General features: G+C 40.5%; 1 protein-coding gene across 2 annotated transcripts in view; it reads right to left on the bottom strand.

Annotated features, from left to right (window-relative positions):
- The window catches only part of LOC141808875 (glypican-6-like), a 100,044-nt gene that overhangs the window by 64,101 nt on the left and 18,379 nt on the right, over positions 1–17,564 (bottom strand). For both annotated transcript variants that reach the window (XM_074695634.1, XM_074695635.1), the window contains exons 2-3: positions 14,714–14,872; positions 2,860–3,251 (exon numbers count right to left, since the gene is read on the bottom strand). In XM_074695634.1, coding sequence (XP_074551735.1) covers positions 2,860–3,251; positions 14,714–14,872 — 551 coding nt within the window. The remainder of the gene's footprint in view (positions 1–2,859; positions 3,252–14,713; positions 14,873–17,564) is intronic.

Raw genomic sequence — 17,564 nt, 5'->3', positions numbered from 1 at the left:
GCCTTAAATTAAAATGTCTTTATTTCTTTAATGCTCAGTACTGGACTTTGATTTAAGACTACTTCTAGATGTATGCCTGGTTGTAATCCACAACCTAAAATGAGATTATCAGTAGACATGCTCTGGTCGATCGGCTGGCTGATCGATTGGAGATGATTTCCTAGATTTTGGGGGATCGGTGAGCCGCCCATCCTGACACATGAAACTGATCTTGTATACCTCCAGGAAGGTCTGACAGCCAGTCATTGTTGCTTTTTGCTTTATGACCTAAAACTCTGGACACTTTATTGTTTGTTTAAGTTAAAAAATAAAGATTTTATTGTTTTACAAGTATTGTTCAATGGTTTTTTAATGAAATAAGATTGGACCATTGAAGGTATATGCTGTCAGTTATAGAAAATAGAAAATAAAAAATGGTATCGGCCTGAAACGGTATCGGTGCCAATAAAGGTTATTTCTTAATTTTACGGCTTCCTCGTCTGGGTCGGACAGGAACTGATTGATTTAAAGCACATCAAAGTCTCTGTGACAATAACACGCTGGCTGACAAAGTTTAGCTGTGAGAAGAGAGATCTGAGTTTTGCTCAGCTGAAAAAGATTTCGATGATTAATTTTTTAATGATGGCCTCGTGGTCTTGGTTTAGCCCCATGAGGTTTGCTTTGAATCCAGCCTGGGGCCTGTTTCCTGCAAGTCATTCCCCACTCTCACCCTGTTTCCTACTCTGTCCACTGCCCTATCATCTTGACTTTCTCACGCAACATATCATCAGCTGAATCGAGCATGTATGGTAGCCCCAACTCTGGGTTTAGCTTGCGTTAGCAGTAAACGCTAGCTAACACAACAACAAATGGTTTGATGAATAAGCTAAAGATCGATATCAAAGTACTAATCCAACAAAAGAAATAAGACTTCAAGGAAGACAACTTTGGCTGCCTGATGAGACAGCAGAAAACCGGCCAATCTCTCTGACAAACACATTTTTTCTACTCTCTGAAAGACTAAAAAAGCACCCTGCCAAAGATCTAGAGCTGCGATCAGCCTCACAGGGAATTATCTGATCACAGAGCAGGAGTCTGACCAAGCAAAGCTTTTAAAAACAAGCAATAAAGTCTTAAAATCAATTAGAGGACTGACAGGAAAGTGCACTGCAGAAAAGATTGGTTTATTACGCTCAATTTTGTCGAGAATGTGAGAGAAGTCTAGTCTCAACATTTTGTCTTGGCTGTAGTTGGTGGACGTTTTATCCACTAAGACCAGAGTAAAGTGAGTTACAGGAGACGAGCCTGGAGGAGAGAGTGGATGATCTTTTCAAGGACTGTAACATAGAGGACCGATATGGTCCACATGATGTGTTAATATTTGATGTGCCCGGACTCTCACTTCTTCCTCTGTGGACAGGTGAGAAATCATAAAGAGAGGAGGAGAGGAGAGGAGTGGAGGTATTTCTGCACCCAAAGGAGACAGATTTTTAGCCTTTTCAAGATAAAGTACATGAAAGTTTTCAGATAAAGTATTATTTTTAGTTTTGGAATATTTTAAGTATCACTTAAGACGAAGGCTGACAAGTTTTTAATCACTTCCAGTCAACTGAAGCAGATATAACGCTTGGTTAATGACTCGGAATGAACTGTGTGAGATGCAGACTTCAGACAGTTGTTACCGTCTTGTCAAAGCTCCGCCGGGTTTTGTGTTTTGTCTCTTAAGCTGTGAAGAGCAATAAAGTACAACATCATCTTCTTTAATTCAATATATATCCCAGCAGCAATAAACATGGATGTCACATCTAAGAGGAGCCGAGCAACAGACACCTTCCAGCAGGGGTGTCTTATTCCATTATGCTTACACCCAATCCCTCCTGATGAGTTTATACCCTGGGGATCAAAGAGCTGCAGTCCCAGACACATGACCTGGATCTCAAGTCTCAGTGAAATGTCAAGAGGTGAAGCTGGGACATGCTGGCTTGTAAGAACCTGGGTGTGTAACTCAGTAAACGCATACTAACAACACATCCTCAGCGGCTGCTTGTAAATGAGCCTCAACATTACAACTGGCGAGGGGGGGAGAGCGATTGGAGTTCACCGAGTGCAATATGGTGGGACGACGGGAAAATGAAGGTTGGGTTTTTTCCTCCCTGTCTCTGATGATAGAGGGTTATTATATTTTTATTGCATTCTGTTTCTACTCTGTACAGTAGGTCTATAAATATTTCTAATAGTGTTTATAATCTCATCTATGTCAGTAGAGTAGAGGAAGACATTCAGATTTGCAGCATGGTGTGTGTTTGTGCTTTTCTCCACCCCAAGGGAAAATGTGTAGACAGCTCTGTTAATGTTAAGTGTAACTAAGTCCAATCTGTAGCATTTTACTTTCCCTTAAATCTAAATCCAGCAGTATTTTATTCTGCATTAGCTGTTTTAAGGTCATATTAAATCAAACAGAATACTTAGACTACAGCTTGATGAATAGATTCCAGTGATAACCAGCGATAAAAGAAGTTTTTCTCCTTTTCTTTTCTTTGTTTGGCCTTTCCTCTCCTGAGCCATCCACACAGCCTTCAACACTGTTTTCTAGACAGAGCCTGAACCGCCTCGAGCACCAAACATCCTGAAGAAATGCACCAAGAGAGCACACGCTAGGCAGAAAAGTTAGACTTGTTCACAGAGTAAAAAAAACAAGGAGGGGAATGTGCGCTTGCTGTGGAATCACCAAATAAGACCTTGAGCTTGTTGAAAATGTGTGTGGGATAAAAATCAAGTCTCATTTTCAAGCTAAAGACTCATGATGAATATTTCTGACGAAAAAAGCAGGAGAAGTGAACTGAAGTTATGGAAAAAGTACATAGCTGAGAGCATTTTTACCTTTGACACTCTCTGAGCGACCTCCCGGCCAACAGAGAGCCCCTGGACAAATGTGCGTGCAGCGATGAAGGCCCGTGTAACCTGAGCCTTCAGCTTCCTGGGAACGTCTCCAAAGGGCTTGAGCTGGTCCGTGTACTTGCTGATACACTCCAGATAGTCCTCAGTGATGACATACTCGGAGTTGAGCAGGGTGAACATGCGCTCCAGTAGCCGCGACCAGAAGTCATTAAGCATTTCCTCCAGGTTAACGTTTCCTCCCGTGTAATATCGCTTCAGCTCAGCAAACAGGTTCTCAAAGACCTCCGAGTTCTGCATGTAAGGCTTGCCATAAGTCCTCACAAACATCTCATTCAGGGATCTCTCTGTGTTCTCCAGCAACTCCAGGAAGAACTCTGGGAAGGAAGAAAGGAGAAGAGTTAGTCTATGTCTGGCTTTTGTTCATGTGCAACTTTATGGGTGCTGTACATCACGCAAATTGATAAGATGCACTGGGAATAGAAAAAACGAAAATTACCATCATGTTCTGAATATAACAATGCCATTTTCTACATTTAAGTTTTTGAGAAATTCTTTTTTAAGACTGAATCTTGCTTTTATTTCTGAAGAAACAATTTTTTTTACAAAATAAAATCAAAAATGCTATGAGGAGGATCTGTTTTAATTGCACTCCCTCACCACCTTGTGGCCCAGAGTCTCACGCACACTGTTGTGAATTATGTTTAGCGAGGTGTGTGTTTGTTTTGGTATTAAATGGAGATCGGATCGAAAACAAAGTTTCTTTGTTCAAGACAACTTTTCACTGGATACAACGCACCTACATCATCAGTACAGTTACTTAGCGCTACAGTTTGAAACATGACAAGAAGCAGACGTTGTAACAGTCAGCTATATGTTAATGACATCGTCAGCCCAGTGCTCCTACATATCTGTAGGCTAACGTGAAAACAAGCTAACACTGTCAGTTTGTAAATAGTTTAGTAGCCGTTTATATTTAGCACAGCTAGCAGCCCGGTGCTCTAAGACATGTCTGTAATGTGTAACGTTAGTGAATCCTGGTTATGTCCTGCCAGTCATCTACCAATCAGAGCTAACGTAACCTCACTCTTCATTTTATTGACAGACTCTCAAGTTTGAACAGACCACTGCAGAATAACTGCTGACTGTGAGCTGGAATCAACATTATCACTAACAGTTTAGCTCCTGGGTTATAGAGTGATACATCCTGAGCTAAAGGCTGATTAGCCTTTAGCCCGGGCTATATCACTCCCTCATTTATCTTTCTTCTGACATTTGTCTGTCAGACAGTTAGGCTCCTGTGTCCACCATCACAACAAAATTAATCACAGAAATCGTTTTTAGCAGAGAAAAACACAGATCTCTGTGTTCTATCTCTTCTCACTACTAAACTTTGTCAGCACGCATGGTGTTGTCGTAGAGACCTAGATGTGCCGTAAATCAATCTGGTCCTGGTCGACCCGAACTGGAAACTAAGAAGTAGCGATTTAAAATAACCCATAACCAGAAATATTGGTGCTGATAATCTCATTTTAAAGTGTGGATTACAATCAGGCATATATCTAGAAGGGAGACTTTTTCAAGAGCACTTTCAAACTCCTCACAGCCCCTTTAATAAAAACCATGCTCATAACAAGTAAATCATTTTTTAACACCTTTTTATGTTATTGTTCATTTTATTGTTTTTATTATTCATATCTTTAAAGCCAGTGATATATTCAGATAAAAAGAAATGAAATCACATGTGTAAATGAAGTGCTTATGTTGCTTCAACATAAGCACTTCTTACGCACCTCAGGTGTGCTGAGATTTTGCATTCATCCAAGGAAAGGAAATAGAAATCTGAAATTCCTATCAGCCTCTTGCACCACATGTGTCCAGTTGCAGGATAACATCAATTTAAAAGAAGTTTTCTTGATTGGAGCCAAACTAGCATATATACACTTTCATTTTAAAGGGATTGCACAGCTTCTCTGATTTCTCCTCAAGCATTTCTCTTTGCACACTGTGGTCTGAGCCCTCCATATACAGTCCTGCTAAGCAATAAGTTCTTTGTTTGCACTATATGAGGTCTTTCTTTGTTCTTTTCTCATACACAAACCCCAAATGTTCCCTGATAGAAAGATGTATGGCTGAAAGATTCCCTATGTATAGATTCATACCCGAGTATTGCTCCATATGCTGGGAGCAGAAGGCTGCCAAATGAAGTGCAATAAATATCTTTCACCATGATTGATTTCACAATAAAAGTTTGTCCGTGCAGTTTGGAGCATTTCTGCACTTTTTGAGCCACCACTTGTTGTTTGCCTCATGACCTCCACGACACCCCAGAAATTGGGATGAGATGCAAATAATTCTGACCATCTGCTCTCCGTAATGACAGCGCTGGCTTTCAAGGACCAATATTAAAATTTGAGCAGGCTTCAGAAGTCTGCAGATTTCACTGCAAAGTGAAATAGTTTGAGAGTGGTTGGAGAGGGAGAACAAGCCTATAAAAGCACTGAAGTGAACAAATTGGAGTGCAAATATTTTCATTCTTGAGTTTATGTCAAATATGTGGTCGTATTAAAGACTTGGAGCTGCATTTATTGATTTTTATGTGCTGTAAACAAGAAATGAACATATTATCCCTTTGTAAAAGCAATACGCCAAATCTGATCGCAAAAAGCACAGCTTGCAGATGAGCAGTACATTGGGGCTGTACTTTGGTCCTCCACACAATTTAAAGCCCTTATCTAAGTCCTTCTGGTCACTCTGTGCTTAACGCTGCATTATGTTCATCAGATAACTTTGTCAGTCTGCTGATGTGGGCTAAAAAATCCTAAAAACAATATGCTGAATATCTTTAAAGCCCCCATAAAAGTGGACTCTACAGACTTTGCTAATAATTATATATGGTTCATCAACTTCAACATTTGACCCATAGTTAATACACTATTGATTAGTGCAGCTTGATGGTCTCTGGCGCCGCTGAGGTACAAGCTGCTTAAAGGGCAGTGACAGTGTGGACGGAGACCAGAAGTAAAAGAGAAAGAGGTGAAGGTAATTAAAAATAATGAGCTGCACGAGTGTTCCTGCAACAGCATGTCAGCCATTGATACCATGTTAATGCTTCTTCTCTGTCGTCAGCTTGGCAGATAATTAAGACAATGTTAACCACAGAGACTCGTCTGCATTTTCCAGTAACTGCCTTCAGCCACTGTATATCACACAATCAGTATGTTCTCTATTAGCATTTGTAAGCACTTCGCAGTAGCTGGGTCACATAACACGCTCTGATCACATGTCTGTCTCTTTGAGCCATGCACATTACAGTCACTCATTAGCATGGCCCTGACTCAAACTGTAATGGATCTGAAGTGGACATAAGAGCTCAGCAGTGCAGGTACAGCTTCAGGGGAACAAAAGATGTGAACGTAACAGCATTACATCTGGTTACTTTTTGCACAAGTGTACAAGTACATGTACAAACGGCTCGAATTTAAAACAAAAAGAATGAGAACGCTTCATCTCCAAGGTGGAAGGACACACAGGATGTTTTCTTTACAATGTTATTTAAATGAAACAAATTTATTTTTAGCTGCAGATTCGATATCGCACTTGATGTCGGCTCGGAGGGTTAAGGTCACATTCACAACAGAAGAAATGCTAGATCTTAATCCCGCATTAATCTATTCAGACAAAAAAATGCTTCTTATTCATCAAAGCCGCGCTTGTTTTCAGGTGGCTCTCTCTATTCTTATCACAATTAATTATCATTCATTAGCACGTCTTATCAGGTAGTGCTGAGCAGTGACTGTAACATTTCCTCGGGGGATCTGAGAATTAGATTCTCTTTCACACGTTTGTGAGGTGTCTTTAAAACACGTGACTTTTCTTTCATGTAGTTTGTAAGACTAGGGCAGATTGGAAGGATGTTCGACTGTATTAAATCAAAAACGACAGTGAGCAGACTTTGTGATACTCAAAGCTCTGGGCTTGATTTGGTACTGATTAATGGTGGCTTCGCAAATATGTTTTATTTAAAAATGATCATGAATGTTTCCTAATGCTTTCAAGTTCTCAGGCTAAAGCTATTGCTAAGATAAACTAAAACATCTGAAGTAATTAAGGCAGAAATCACTCTAAATGAATTGGACATTCAGTCTAAAAGAGACAGCTTAACCTCATCAGTGAAAGTGCATAGGGGGGAAGTAGTATATAAAAAATAACGAGGTAAAATGGTCATATATCTTCAACAAATTTTGGTAATCAAGAGGTTTGTACACACAAGCTGCAAACAGGAAGATAAAGATGCAAAAACCTGGACCAAGCCAAGTTTTTTCACTCAGGTTCTTCACATTACACTGATAAAGCTCAGCGTGTCTGATTCCTCACAGCTCACAGAGGTTATACTGAGATGTTCTCTCTGTGATAAAGACAAAGCCTGTGTTTCTCTGCCTTTAAAGCTCTAAAAGATACCTCCTGAGTAAAGCTCTCCTAGATGTCAGGGATGTCAGCAGTCAAGTTTTTCAGTAATCCTGGAACAGAGCGCTTCTATTTTAAATCTTGTTGGAAGAAAAGACAAGCCAAGTAACATTTTTGTTGGCAGTGGAGCCTCAGTAGTCTTGATTTGATATGACTTGATTGGTTGTAAGGCCATGGCAGATTGAAGCAGCTTTGGATGGGATATTATTTACTATGGAGAGGCCTCACAGGGACGTGGCCTGCAGAATTAATTACTGCAGAGTCTTCTGAACTGTGACCAGTCATAACTGAGGAGGGTAAATCAGGCCGCGCTTTCACCACAATCCCCTCTTCCTCATTTGAGTGTTAACGATTTATAAAAGTAAAAAGAAAGTGTGGTCCAGAAACTACTGCATTAGCTTTCAGGACCACATTTGACATCCGTGCATGCAGAAACCCATATTAATACACACATAGGGAGGAAGTGCTGCCTGAGACGGAAATGATGTCCTGTGGACAAAAACAGATTGCAGTATTTGGGCTGTTAGGGTTCAGGGTGGATTTTGTGGGACCTGGGTTAATAAGGTTGGCTCTGGACTGGACTGTGTTATGCATTTGTAAGCATCCCTCCTATTCAAACACATTTTAGAGGAATATTTTGGAGAAGCTCAAAAGTGAGGGAAACTGGCTGAATTTGCATTAATTCCTGTAAATTTAAAAATCGGAGACTCCTTGAGGGACTGGTGAATGCTAAAGTGCTGCATATAAAGCTAGAATTACAGACTGGTGTTGGATGTCTTCACAAACCAGGCAGGTAACAGTTTACTTTCACAGGTTTCTTACTACATGTCAAGTTTGGGGAAAAGTACATTACATAGGAAACTAAACCACGTCAAAAGCATGCCAGCGTTGAACCCTTTATGACCTACCATAACAAGTCTGTTAAAGCATAATATCTTTACCATTGTAAGTGCTGTAGTTTCAACTTTGCATAAAACTTTTGCTTTACCTGGATACAACCCTTATATCCCAAACTTGAATAAAGTGCACAAACCAAGGACCAGAATAACTAAATAAATTGCTAAAAAGTGCAATAAACCATGAAAGTTTTACACATATTTTTTTAACACAGAAATGTCACGGCTGTATCATCAAAAACATAATGTGTATTCAACGTAGGAAGCGATGTGAACAGCTATGGTTTGGATCCTAATATTGTTTGTTGTTTATGCTTTATAATGGATTTCTGCAAACACTTTCGTGGAAGAAAACAGTGCTCTGGGACATGTTTAAAAAAGCAAAATGAAAGCGTAACTCCACAGACTTATCTTATCTGGTTTGAAATCTACCATAAATCAAAACTTAAAAATGCTAACTGTGGTGCCAACACTACACTGGGTTTGATGGGTTAAGAGGAGATTACAGTACAAGTTACAGGAAAGAAAAAGTTAAAGTTGTCTGTTAGCTTCCAAGGGTTCAAGAAAGTCTTGTGCCCACAAACTGCCAAAAATCTGGGTGTCCTGATTGATGACCAGCTGACCTTTAAGGAGGCCTTGGTTGCTCGATTTGTCGATATCCCCGCCACAACATCAAGAGGATCAGACCTTACCTGAAGCAACAGGCCACACAGCTTCTGGTACAGGCCCTTGTGATTTCACGCGTCCACAACTGCAACTCCCACCTGGCCGGCCTCCCTGCCCTTCGTGTACATTTAAACCTCTGCAGATTACCCAGAATGCAACAGCACGTCTGGTCTTTAACCAGCCCAAAACAGCACGTCAACCCACTGTTAATCTCTCTGCAGTGGCAGCTCGTAATCAAATTCAAAGCTCTTCTTCTGACTCACAAAACATTGACAAGAACGGCTCCTGCCTAGCCTGGGGTCCCTCATCCAGGTCTACACTCCTTCTCGCCCACTACGCTCTGCTTGTGAAAGACGCCTGGTGCTCCCAGGCCAGCGCGGCTCTAGATCTCTAGCCAGACTCTTCTTCTCTGTTGGGCCCAAATGGTGGAATGAATTACCTAACTATACGATCTGTAGAGTCCCTTTCTACTTTTAAGAGATGTCGGAAGACTCATCTGTTCAGGGAACACTGAAGCCCTTAATCTGACCCTTCTCCTCTTTGACCTCAGGGGTAGAATGAGTCAGAAGGTCTCAGACCCAGCTCTCAGTGTATTTTCATCACTAATTACTGAATGATGTTAAAGGTTGAAGTATATTGTTGCATCAATTGATTATGGTTAGTTGGTTAGACTATTCTACATTCTATATTTCTGTCTAAATTCTTGCTTGTGTTGCAAGTCGCTTTGGACTTAGGCGTCTGATAAATGAAACTTTGTGTACCTGAAAGTTTTTGATGCATTCATGAGATTGTGTGACAAAAGTTTGGAATGGGAGTCTGCTTTAAATTATTTGGAGACATGATGCATTCATGATTGAATTTATGTTACAACCAACATAGTTTCCTTTTGCTCCTGAAAAAAAGCTTTCATTTGTGTCATTTTTTGGCGCCCCCTGTGGACAAAGTGATATCTCTGATCTATTTGCTGATCCAAAAAATCTCTTCCAAATTCTTCCAACCAATAAAGCCTCTTTACTTTCCTATAGCAACTATTTTCTGTGAGTGAAACATCTGACTGTGTGCTGCCAGTCTTCTGTTCTGACACCTTCCCCGTCTCAGTGGTAGTATATCGATGTTGTCAATCTTCCCTGTGACGGTCTTGCTTGCTCTGCCAGGCCATAAAAAGGCGTCACTGTCAGAGGAAGTCTGTTTCACAAAGAGCTAATAACTCCTCACATGAGCTTGAAGCCATGGTCTAAAAACTCTGACCCACGACCACCAAAATCTAATCAGTTCGTCCCCACGTTCAAGAGAACCATATTTCAAGGTATTTGCTCAAGGTGTTCTTCTGATATTACCTTCACAGGAAGGGACTGACAGAAAGTGGTTTTATTTGTGCTGTTATCTCCAGCAGAGACACACTGTTCATGACTATCCCCTCTGCAGAGGCATAAAAATGCTCTGCCATTCAAAGCACCGTATTTTAGAGCTCCAGTGTGATGACATTTGTCTGCTGTTTTTATTACTTCCAGTCCTGCATTTGATTTCAAGGCTGAAAACCGATAAAGGGCACCTAATGAGCCAAATACACACAAAGAAAGCTTGTTAGTATCCTGATGATTTATCAGATGTTTTCTCGTGAAACACAACCCTGCCAGAAACATATTTACAAAACAATCTGTACTTTATATTTGGAGCTTTCTTCAGTGATCTGCAAAATTGACTCATTTGGACCTCATGCAGCAGATTTAACAGCTAGTTATCTACAACAGAGACACTCAGAGTCTCTTCCAAAGGACTCTGGCCAATCAGAGAGAGAGCCCGTCTATCATCAGTCATTAGTACAAAACGCATAAAGCCATCAGCTTTGTATGCAGACTCATTAGGCTCCCATTCCTGCATATAAAAGTGGCAATTTTTTCGCCACCAAAAAGAGCACTTCTAATTCCGCGTGTCAATCAAAAGCTGGGTCATGATTGGTCTGACAGGAAGTGCCGGTCTGCATGAGGCTGCGATTGCTTTGCTGCTTTAGAGAAGACGTCAGGATAACCTTTAGCATATTAATTTCCTTGCAATAGTCCCCAGGGCCTCCCCATTGGGAAATACAAAGAGGCCACTAAAAGCAGTATGACGAATGACAAAAATAAATGGTAACAGCGTTCGCTGATATCCCTCCAGAAGGTCCAGTAATATGGTTTAATCACATCCTGTATTGTCAAAAAGTAACAATACCTCACTCCTTGTAAAAGCAGTCTGTTCTGTTCCTTATCTAAAAGGCTGGTCCATTAGAAATCTTACTGAAAATGATAATCATAAGTGAAGTTTCTGCTCCGACTTCCAATCAAGACACCAGTTATTCCAACATAAGTTCCAAACAGAACAAGGCTTTGCTGAGCAAGCATGGCCTTTTCAGCGCCACCAAGCTTCCCATTTATCTCACCAACACACATCCTCACCAGGTAGCCAACAAACACACTGCAGCCTCCTATGAATGGCTGTATTTCTTATTAAGTGCTCTGCTCAAGGGCACTTGAATAAAGGCTGGTTAGGGAGCAGATATTTTTCATTTCACCTTACATTTTCAAGCATAAAGACAGAATATACGCTTTATTCAAGAGCATTATGGGATTTTCATTCATCTCTGAATGCTGGCAGAAAAGTGTTTACAGAGATGTCTTATTTGGCTCAACGGGATCTTTTTCGTGTATTCAACCTTTAGATCAGATGCTGTACTTAATCGAATTAAAGCTATGCATGAATGTCACTCCACAGAGCGTGTGGCTCTGCTCCACAATACAGCAAACAAGCAGTTCCTGTAAGTCCAGTTCTTGGAAAGAAACCACTGAGCAATAACAAAAACACTTTGAAACTGAATGTTTTCTAGACAGGTGTTAATGATTTGTATGCTAATTGCAAGTCAATTTCACACAAACATCTACTTGGCTGGATTAATCAAGAGGTGCATTTTAGCACCACTTTCAACTGAACAACAAATATCCTGCACACCATTGGGATCCTAATTTGCACAATCCCCCATTCCCTTCTTATTATTCCTCTATCAAACATTTAGATAGATTAGCACAAGATACTGTTTTTGACTGGTTTTTCTCATTACACATGCTAACCCTTGTACCAAACTTCAAATCGCAGTCAGTCACAGGAGCTGATCGCAGAGTTTTGGCTTCACTTTTGAGGAGCTGTTATGTTGTCCATCGTTTCAAATATGTTATGCTGGGATTGGGGGTGTGATATTCCTATAATGTTGTGCCACTATCTTGGACCATATTTATGCCGTCCTTCATAAGAAAAGACATCTGTGGATGTCGACACTAATGTAAATTGGTTTGCAGAGGCAAGCAACAGCAAGGCTGCCCTTTTTCTTTGATAAGCAGCCCATTGGTTTGGCTGGTTTTACGTTTATTTGCATGCAAGTTAATGCAAGTTGAACCCATTCTTTGGAGATTGAAGATGTTCCCAAAAACTCAAGGAGAAAGTGTTTAAAATGGGGGAATGCTAACAAATGCACAACATAATCCATTCAAGAGCCACAGGTCAGACAAAGTCAAACCTGCATTTCAACAACAACATATATTTGCAACTTGCAAATCAGCCAAAAGGCATTATCATTTTCCCTGGAAAGTTGTCTTCTCAGGCAGAGTTTTTCCCCCTGGGTGTACATTTAGAAGAATATCTGCATGCACAGGTATCAAATGTGGTCCTGGGAGCTAATGAGGTAATGCAGTAGTTGGTGGTTTTCTACTCATGGGTTCAACATTCATCAATCATGACTTAGCAATTTTTGTTGTTGGAGAAAAATGTGAATCTAATTCTGCATTTTGTGTCAGCTGCTAAATGTAAAACAGCCTGCCAGGAGATTTTTGTCCACGGCAACAAGGTGTGAGTCAGTTACTCACAGAAGATCAATTGTGTAAGACTGAACACATTAATATTCTGCAAGGCAAGCCAGCACTACGGTGTTCACGGTCAGAGGGAGGCCAACAATTGACCATCTATTAATACCAGGAACAAAACAAAAATGAACAGGATTATCGGTGTAGGACATTAAAAGGCCTTACAATGACTTCAGAAACACAAGTCTGCTCACAGACTACATGTTCTTATAAATTCAACTCAGCCTGACTGCATGTCTGACTTTACTTCCTGCGTCTTTCTTACACCCGCTGTTCTGTATATAACGGGCTGTGTTGTTATGGATATTTCTGTGTTTCTGCTCGGCTGGTCTTAGCATAGTTGAGACTGTGCCCTCTCACTGTGACACACAGGCTGTAGTGTCAGGTATGCGTGGGATGGCCAGCTACTGTCAGCTCCAGCAACTCTCAACACACACTCTGCATAAAGAGAGAAGATACACAGATACACTGACTCTGTGTAGGTGGAACTCCAGAGCCAGGTGCTAAAGAGATGGTAAAGAGCATCTCAAGGAACTAATAGCTCTGAGCTGTTTGGATCTTTGCGCTTAGAGTCAGGAACAACAACAGCATTATTGTTTTAGACAAGCTGCTGCAGGTTTTTAACAGAATGCAGAGAGATGGAATCAGAATTGAGCAGTCAAGGATTCTGATTCCCAAAGCGGATGACCCTTTGAGACCCTCAGCAGACACCAAATCCCTATCAGCTGAGGGCAACAGGGCTGGAACCTGCATCTGGCTTCTGCTCTGACAGTGATGAAATTATGGAGAGTGGCAGCAAACCCCAAGAGGAACGAGGGGCGCCTGGAGTCATGCATCTAAGTGCCCATCTCCACCGCCTACTGGATCCCTCCTTTTGACATCCTCCATCCTGACAGCAGCTGATCAAAATAATACTTATTTATTCATGCGAGCTTCCAGGAATCACATGTGAGCTTAAGAAGTTTCCTGGAAAAAAACAACAATAAACACAAGACATCATCCGAGGCGCTGTGACATTGAGTTTCTGGGCTATGAGCATCATCTGAGAGTCACATGCTGTAACTGAAGAGTGTTTATTTCATATGATATGGTGAAATGTTTGAAAGGGATGAGCAGTGAAAGACAAGACATTGACTGGTGAGGATTGAGTTGTGCTATTTATGGGAGAAACTTGCTTGATTCTTGACATGGAACATATTTAGACAGTCAAATTGAAAAAATCTCAATCCGTACTTACTTTAAGAGTCACATTTGAAACCACTGAAGATAAATAGTTTTCTTTTAAGGGTTTCTTAGTGACTCATGTGAAGGTTCAACACTGACAGGTGGCCATGCTTAACAATTTTCACCTCCACAACCCTTCTCCATTGTCCACTGTGATAAAGCTACTGCTTCCCACACAGTGCAATGTCTGGAGCTGGAGGGATTATTATTTCTCATTAAACTGTAACTAGGAGCAGCAGACTCCATAGAGAAGGATACCAAAGGGGAGAAGTGGAGAGGTAGAGAAGGGCTCAGCTCTGTAATGAGAGCGCCCCCCCCTCCTTAGCTCCGTGACGATGGTGTGGTGGCCGAGAGAGTCACAATAAAGGCTAAAGCAAGATCACACACAGCACAAGACCAACAAACAGGCTTAATAATGCAGAGTTTGGCTTCGTGCTGCTGTTCAAGCTGCCAATCTGCTGCGCAAGGAGCCATGTTTGACTAATCCAACAAGAGGGTTCTCCACTCCAAGGCATATTAATGAGATTTTCACATCTCATCTTCTCACGGGGGAGGACAGCTTCAGAAGTACAAACAGTGAACACATACAGTCTCTCTGTCCTTTGATTTGACTCAATGCAGCACTTTGTCCTGACCATCAGCATAATTTAGAATAATTACAAGTTAAGAAAAAGAGGAAAGATAGAAAAATCTTACCATCAAATCTTTTATGCCTGGAAACAAAGGTGCTTCTTAACTCATGGCTCATTTCATCAACCAGATTCTCAAAGTCCTGTTTGCTCTGTTGGCCAAATGTGTCCTCCATTTCCTGGGTGCAACATGTGCTTCCCTGAGGACACACTCGAAGATGTTCACCTGGAAAAAAGATAGAAAAACAATGTTTTATGAGCAAATAACAATGAAGGAGACTGTAGACAGTCTAAACACATCTAGCATGAGTAAAGTAAATAAAATCAGATGAATTTTATGGTGTTTGTTACTTTAGGGTGCTTTTCATAAGGATTACTTCTCAGGAAATTCCCTTTCCATTGTTTTCAGGGCTCTTAATGGTAGATACTTGGTCTTAAAAATGACTTGACGACTTAGGAACCCCTCCTGAATTTTGACAACTATCTCACTTTTACGTCTGCTTACCCAACTTTCTGTGAGAGAAACTGATAACTTGCTAAACCTTGTCATCCCGTACTGATTCCTGCAAAGCTTGCCTGGCATGCAGGATATAACCCCGGCAGATTTACAGCTTAATGTGTCTTCTGGTTTCTGGCTGGTGACTGAAAATATCAGCATCCTTGTGTAAGCTGCTCTGAGTGGGCAAGTCCCAGTTAAAGATGACTGTTTGTGGACAATAACGCCAGAGGTGCGATGTATAGAGGAGTATTTCTATAATTTTGTATTTATGCGTGTAAACTATTTTTTTGCATGACCTGTAACCCTGCATAGTGTCGCTTGCTAATAATATGCTAACCTTTGCCCTCGGAAGAGTTATTTGTATTGTGTAAAGTCCAAAGTTGGTACATAAATCAATGGACTATTTGCATACCGTGGCCTGATGGGGAGCTGGCTACAGGGAGACAGTGAACTCACGACAATGTTAACTCTCTCAGCAGTTTCAGTGAAAGTGTCCAGAGTTTCAATGATGTCATCCAAATATAAAATGCTTCATTCAAGAAAATTGGTGGAAGAGCCAAACTGAGTGACTTTATAAATCACAGATGCCTAACTCAAATCACATTTTGAATGTCAAATTTGCTTCAGGTGGAACAAAACAGCTGACCTTTTGTGTTTTGGTTTTACGTCATAATTGGTTAGTTAATTCTTTGTGAAGCATACCATCAAATCATATCCAGCGTCTGTTGACTGCATGCTACGTGAAAGGTTCTGAATCAAATGGTCTCAAAACATGAAGCCGTCATAGAAGTACCAAAAACTGCAGTTCCCTGAGTGACCACTTGAGGCTAGCAGCAAAAAGACTGAATATCACATACACAACAATTCAAAAGATAAGATTTATACAGCAAAAGTATAGAAGTTGCGTTCTGGTGGCAGTAAAATGGGCTCAATTAAAACCTTCAGAACCCCTTCCCCAAATAAATAAATAAATAAATAAATAAATAAATAAATAAATACAATAATAATAATAAATAAATAAAACCAAATTTTAAATAATTTGATTAAAATAAAATGAAATAAAATTCAAAAAACTAATGTCTGACAAAATTCCCCTTGAAACTTGGTTGAGAGAAATCCTGCATTAACTACGTGACAATTACTTAAAGCCACTGCTCCTCAGGGTAACTTTCCACTGCTTAGACCAGAGTATTTAAAGTCCTCATGAAATGTAATGCATACTCACTGGACTGTTTAACTCCACTTACCATTAGATCCTGTTTCAGAAATGGACATGGTTAAACAGTCATATTTGGATCTTAGTTGTGATTTCTGAGCAGAGAGGGAACTACAGCAGTGTCTCTCAGATGGTCTGACATTAGAAAGATTAGTTGACGAGGAGTTATCAAAGTTAAATCACAGGAGGGAGCTGATAAAATATTCCCTCACTCTGTAAATAATTGATGACACTGAAGAAATACCGAAGTGAATGAAAAGTTAATGGTCTACATCATTCCATTTTCTTAGAGGCCATATGAATAGAGATATAGATAAAATAGACTTGGTCTGTTAGGCCATTTACTTCTCCATTTCACACTCTAAAACCATGGAAGTGTGCTGACGACAGGAAAGTATAACCCTGACATCTTGATTTGGGGATGCTCTGTTGCAGATTGCGAGTCAGAAGTGGTTAGCGAGCAGCCCCTTGCAATTTTGAGAAGTCTAAAACCAGGAGAAAATCAAAAGAGCAGAAACTTAACAAGCATATGATCTGGACTGTGTGCTCATCCTAGACTCTGCTCAAAATGAAGTGAAATTTGCATATGTATTGTAGTTAGCAGTGGCACCTCCGTTAGATTTCCTTTGTAACTGAAATTAGAAAGCAACCGAAACTGTGCAATGTGGTGCATGTCATATCATCCGGTTATACCACTTCTGCTATTTCGATTGTTTCCCTGCACATACATCATAATCTCATCTCCTCTCACCATGAAAACGATTTCCACGCAGAAAATGCAGATCTAATGTACATCATTAACAATGAATGTGAGCTTCTAATCAGGCAATCAGCTGTGAGCAGATGAGAGCTGTGAAATTCTCCTGGCAACAGATAGACTGCACAGCAGCAGCGTTCACTTAGCCAGAGCGACTACGACATGAGCACAAGACACCAGTGATCATAAAATAGCTTTACTGTGCATGGTATCCACACCAGCAGCAACATTCAGACTTAAATTTGCAGCATCTTGGACATATCTGAAAAACAACATAAGGAAATCAGCTGATACATAATAATTTCATCCTACCTTGAATGGTAATTTAATCCTCAAATACCTTAAGGTGTTTTGTGAGGGTATGCCTAGCTCAGACGACATAAAATAATGATTTACCGCCTGCTTTTAATGCTTGAATCTAATATGTTTAGTTATAAATTGAATAT

The sequence above is a fragment of the Halichoeres trimaculatus genome, unplaced genomic scaffold, assembly GCF_033239565.1.
Source record: "Halichoeres trimaculatus isolate MK-OKI-2021-1 unplaced genomic scaffold, fHalTri1.1 fHalTri1_scaffold_19, whole genome shotgun sequence".
Taxonomy (NCBI): domain Eukaryota; kingdom Metazoa; phylum Chordata; class Actinopteri; order Labriformes; family Labridae; genus Halichoeres; species Halichoeres trimaculatus.
The sequence above is the reverse complement of the archived record's forward strand: the minus strand, read 5'-3'. Positions and strand labels throughout refer to the sequence as shown.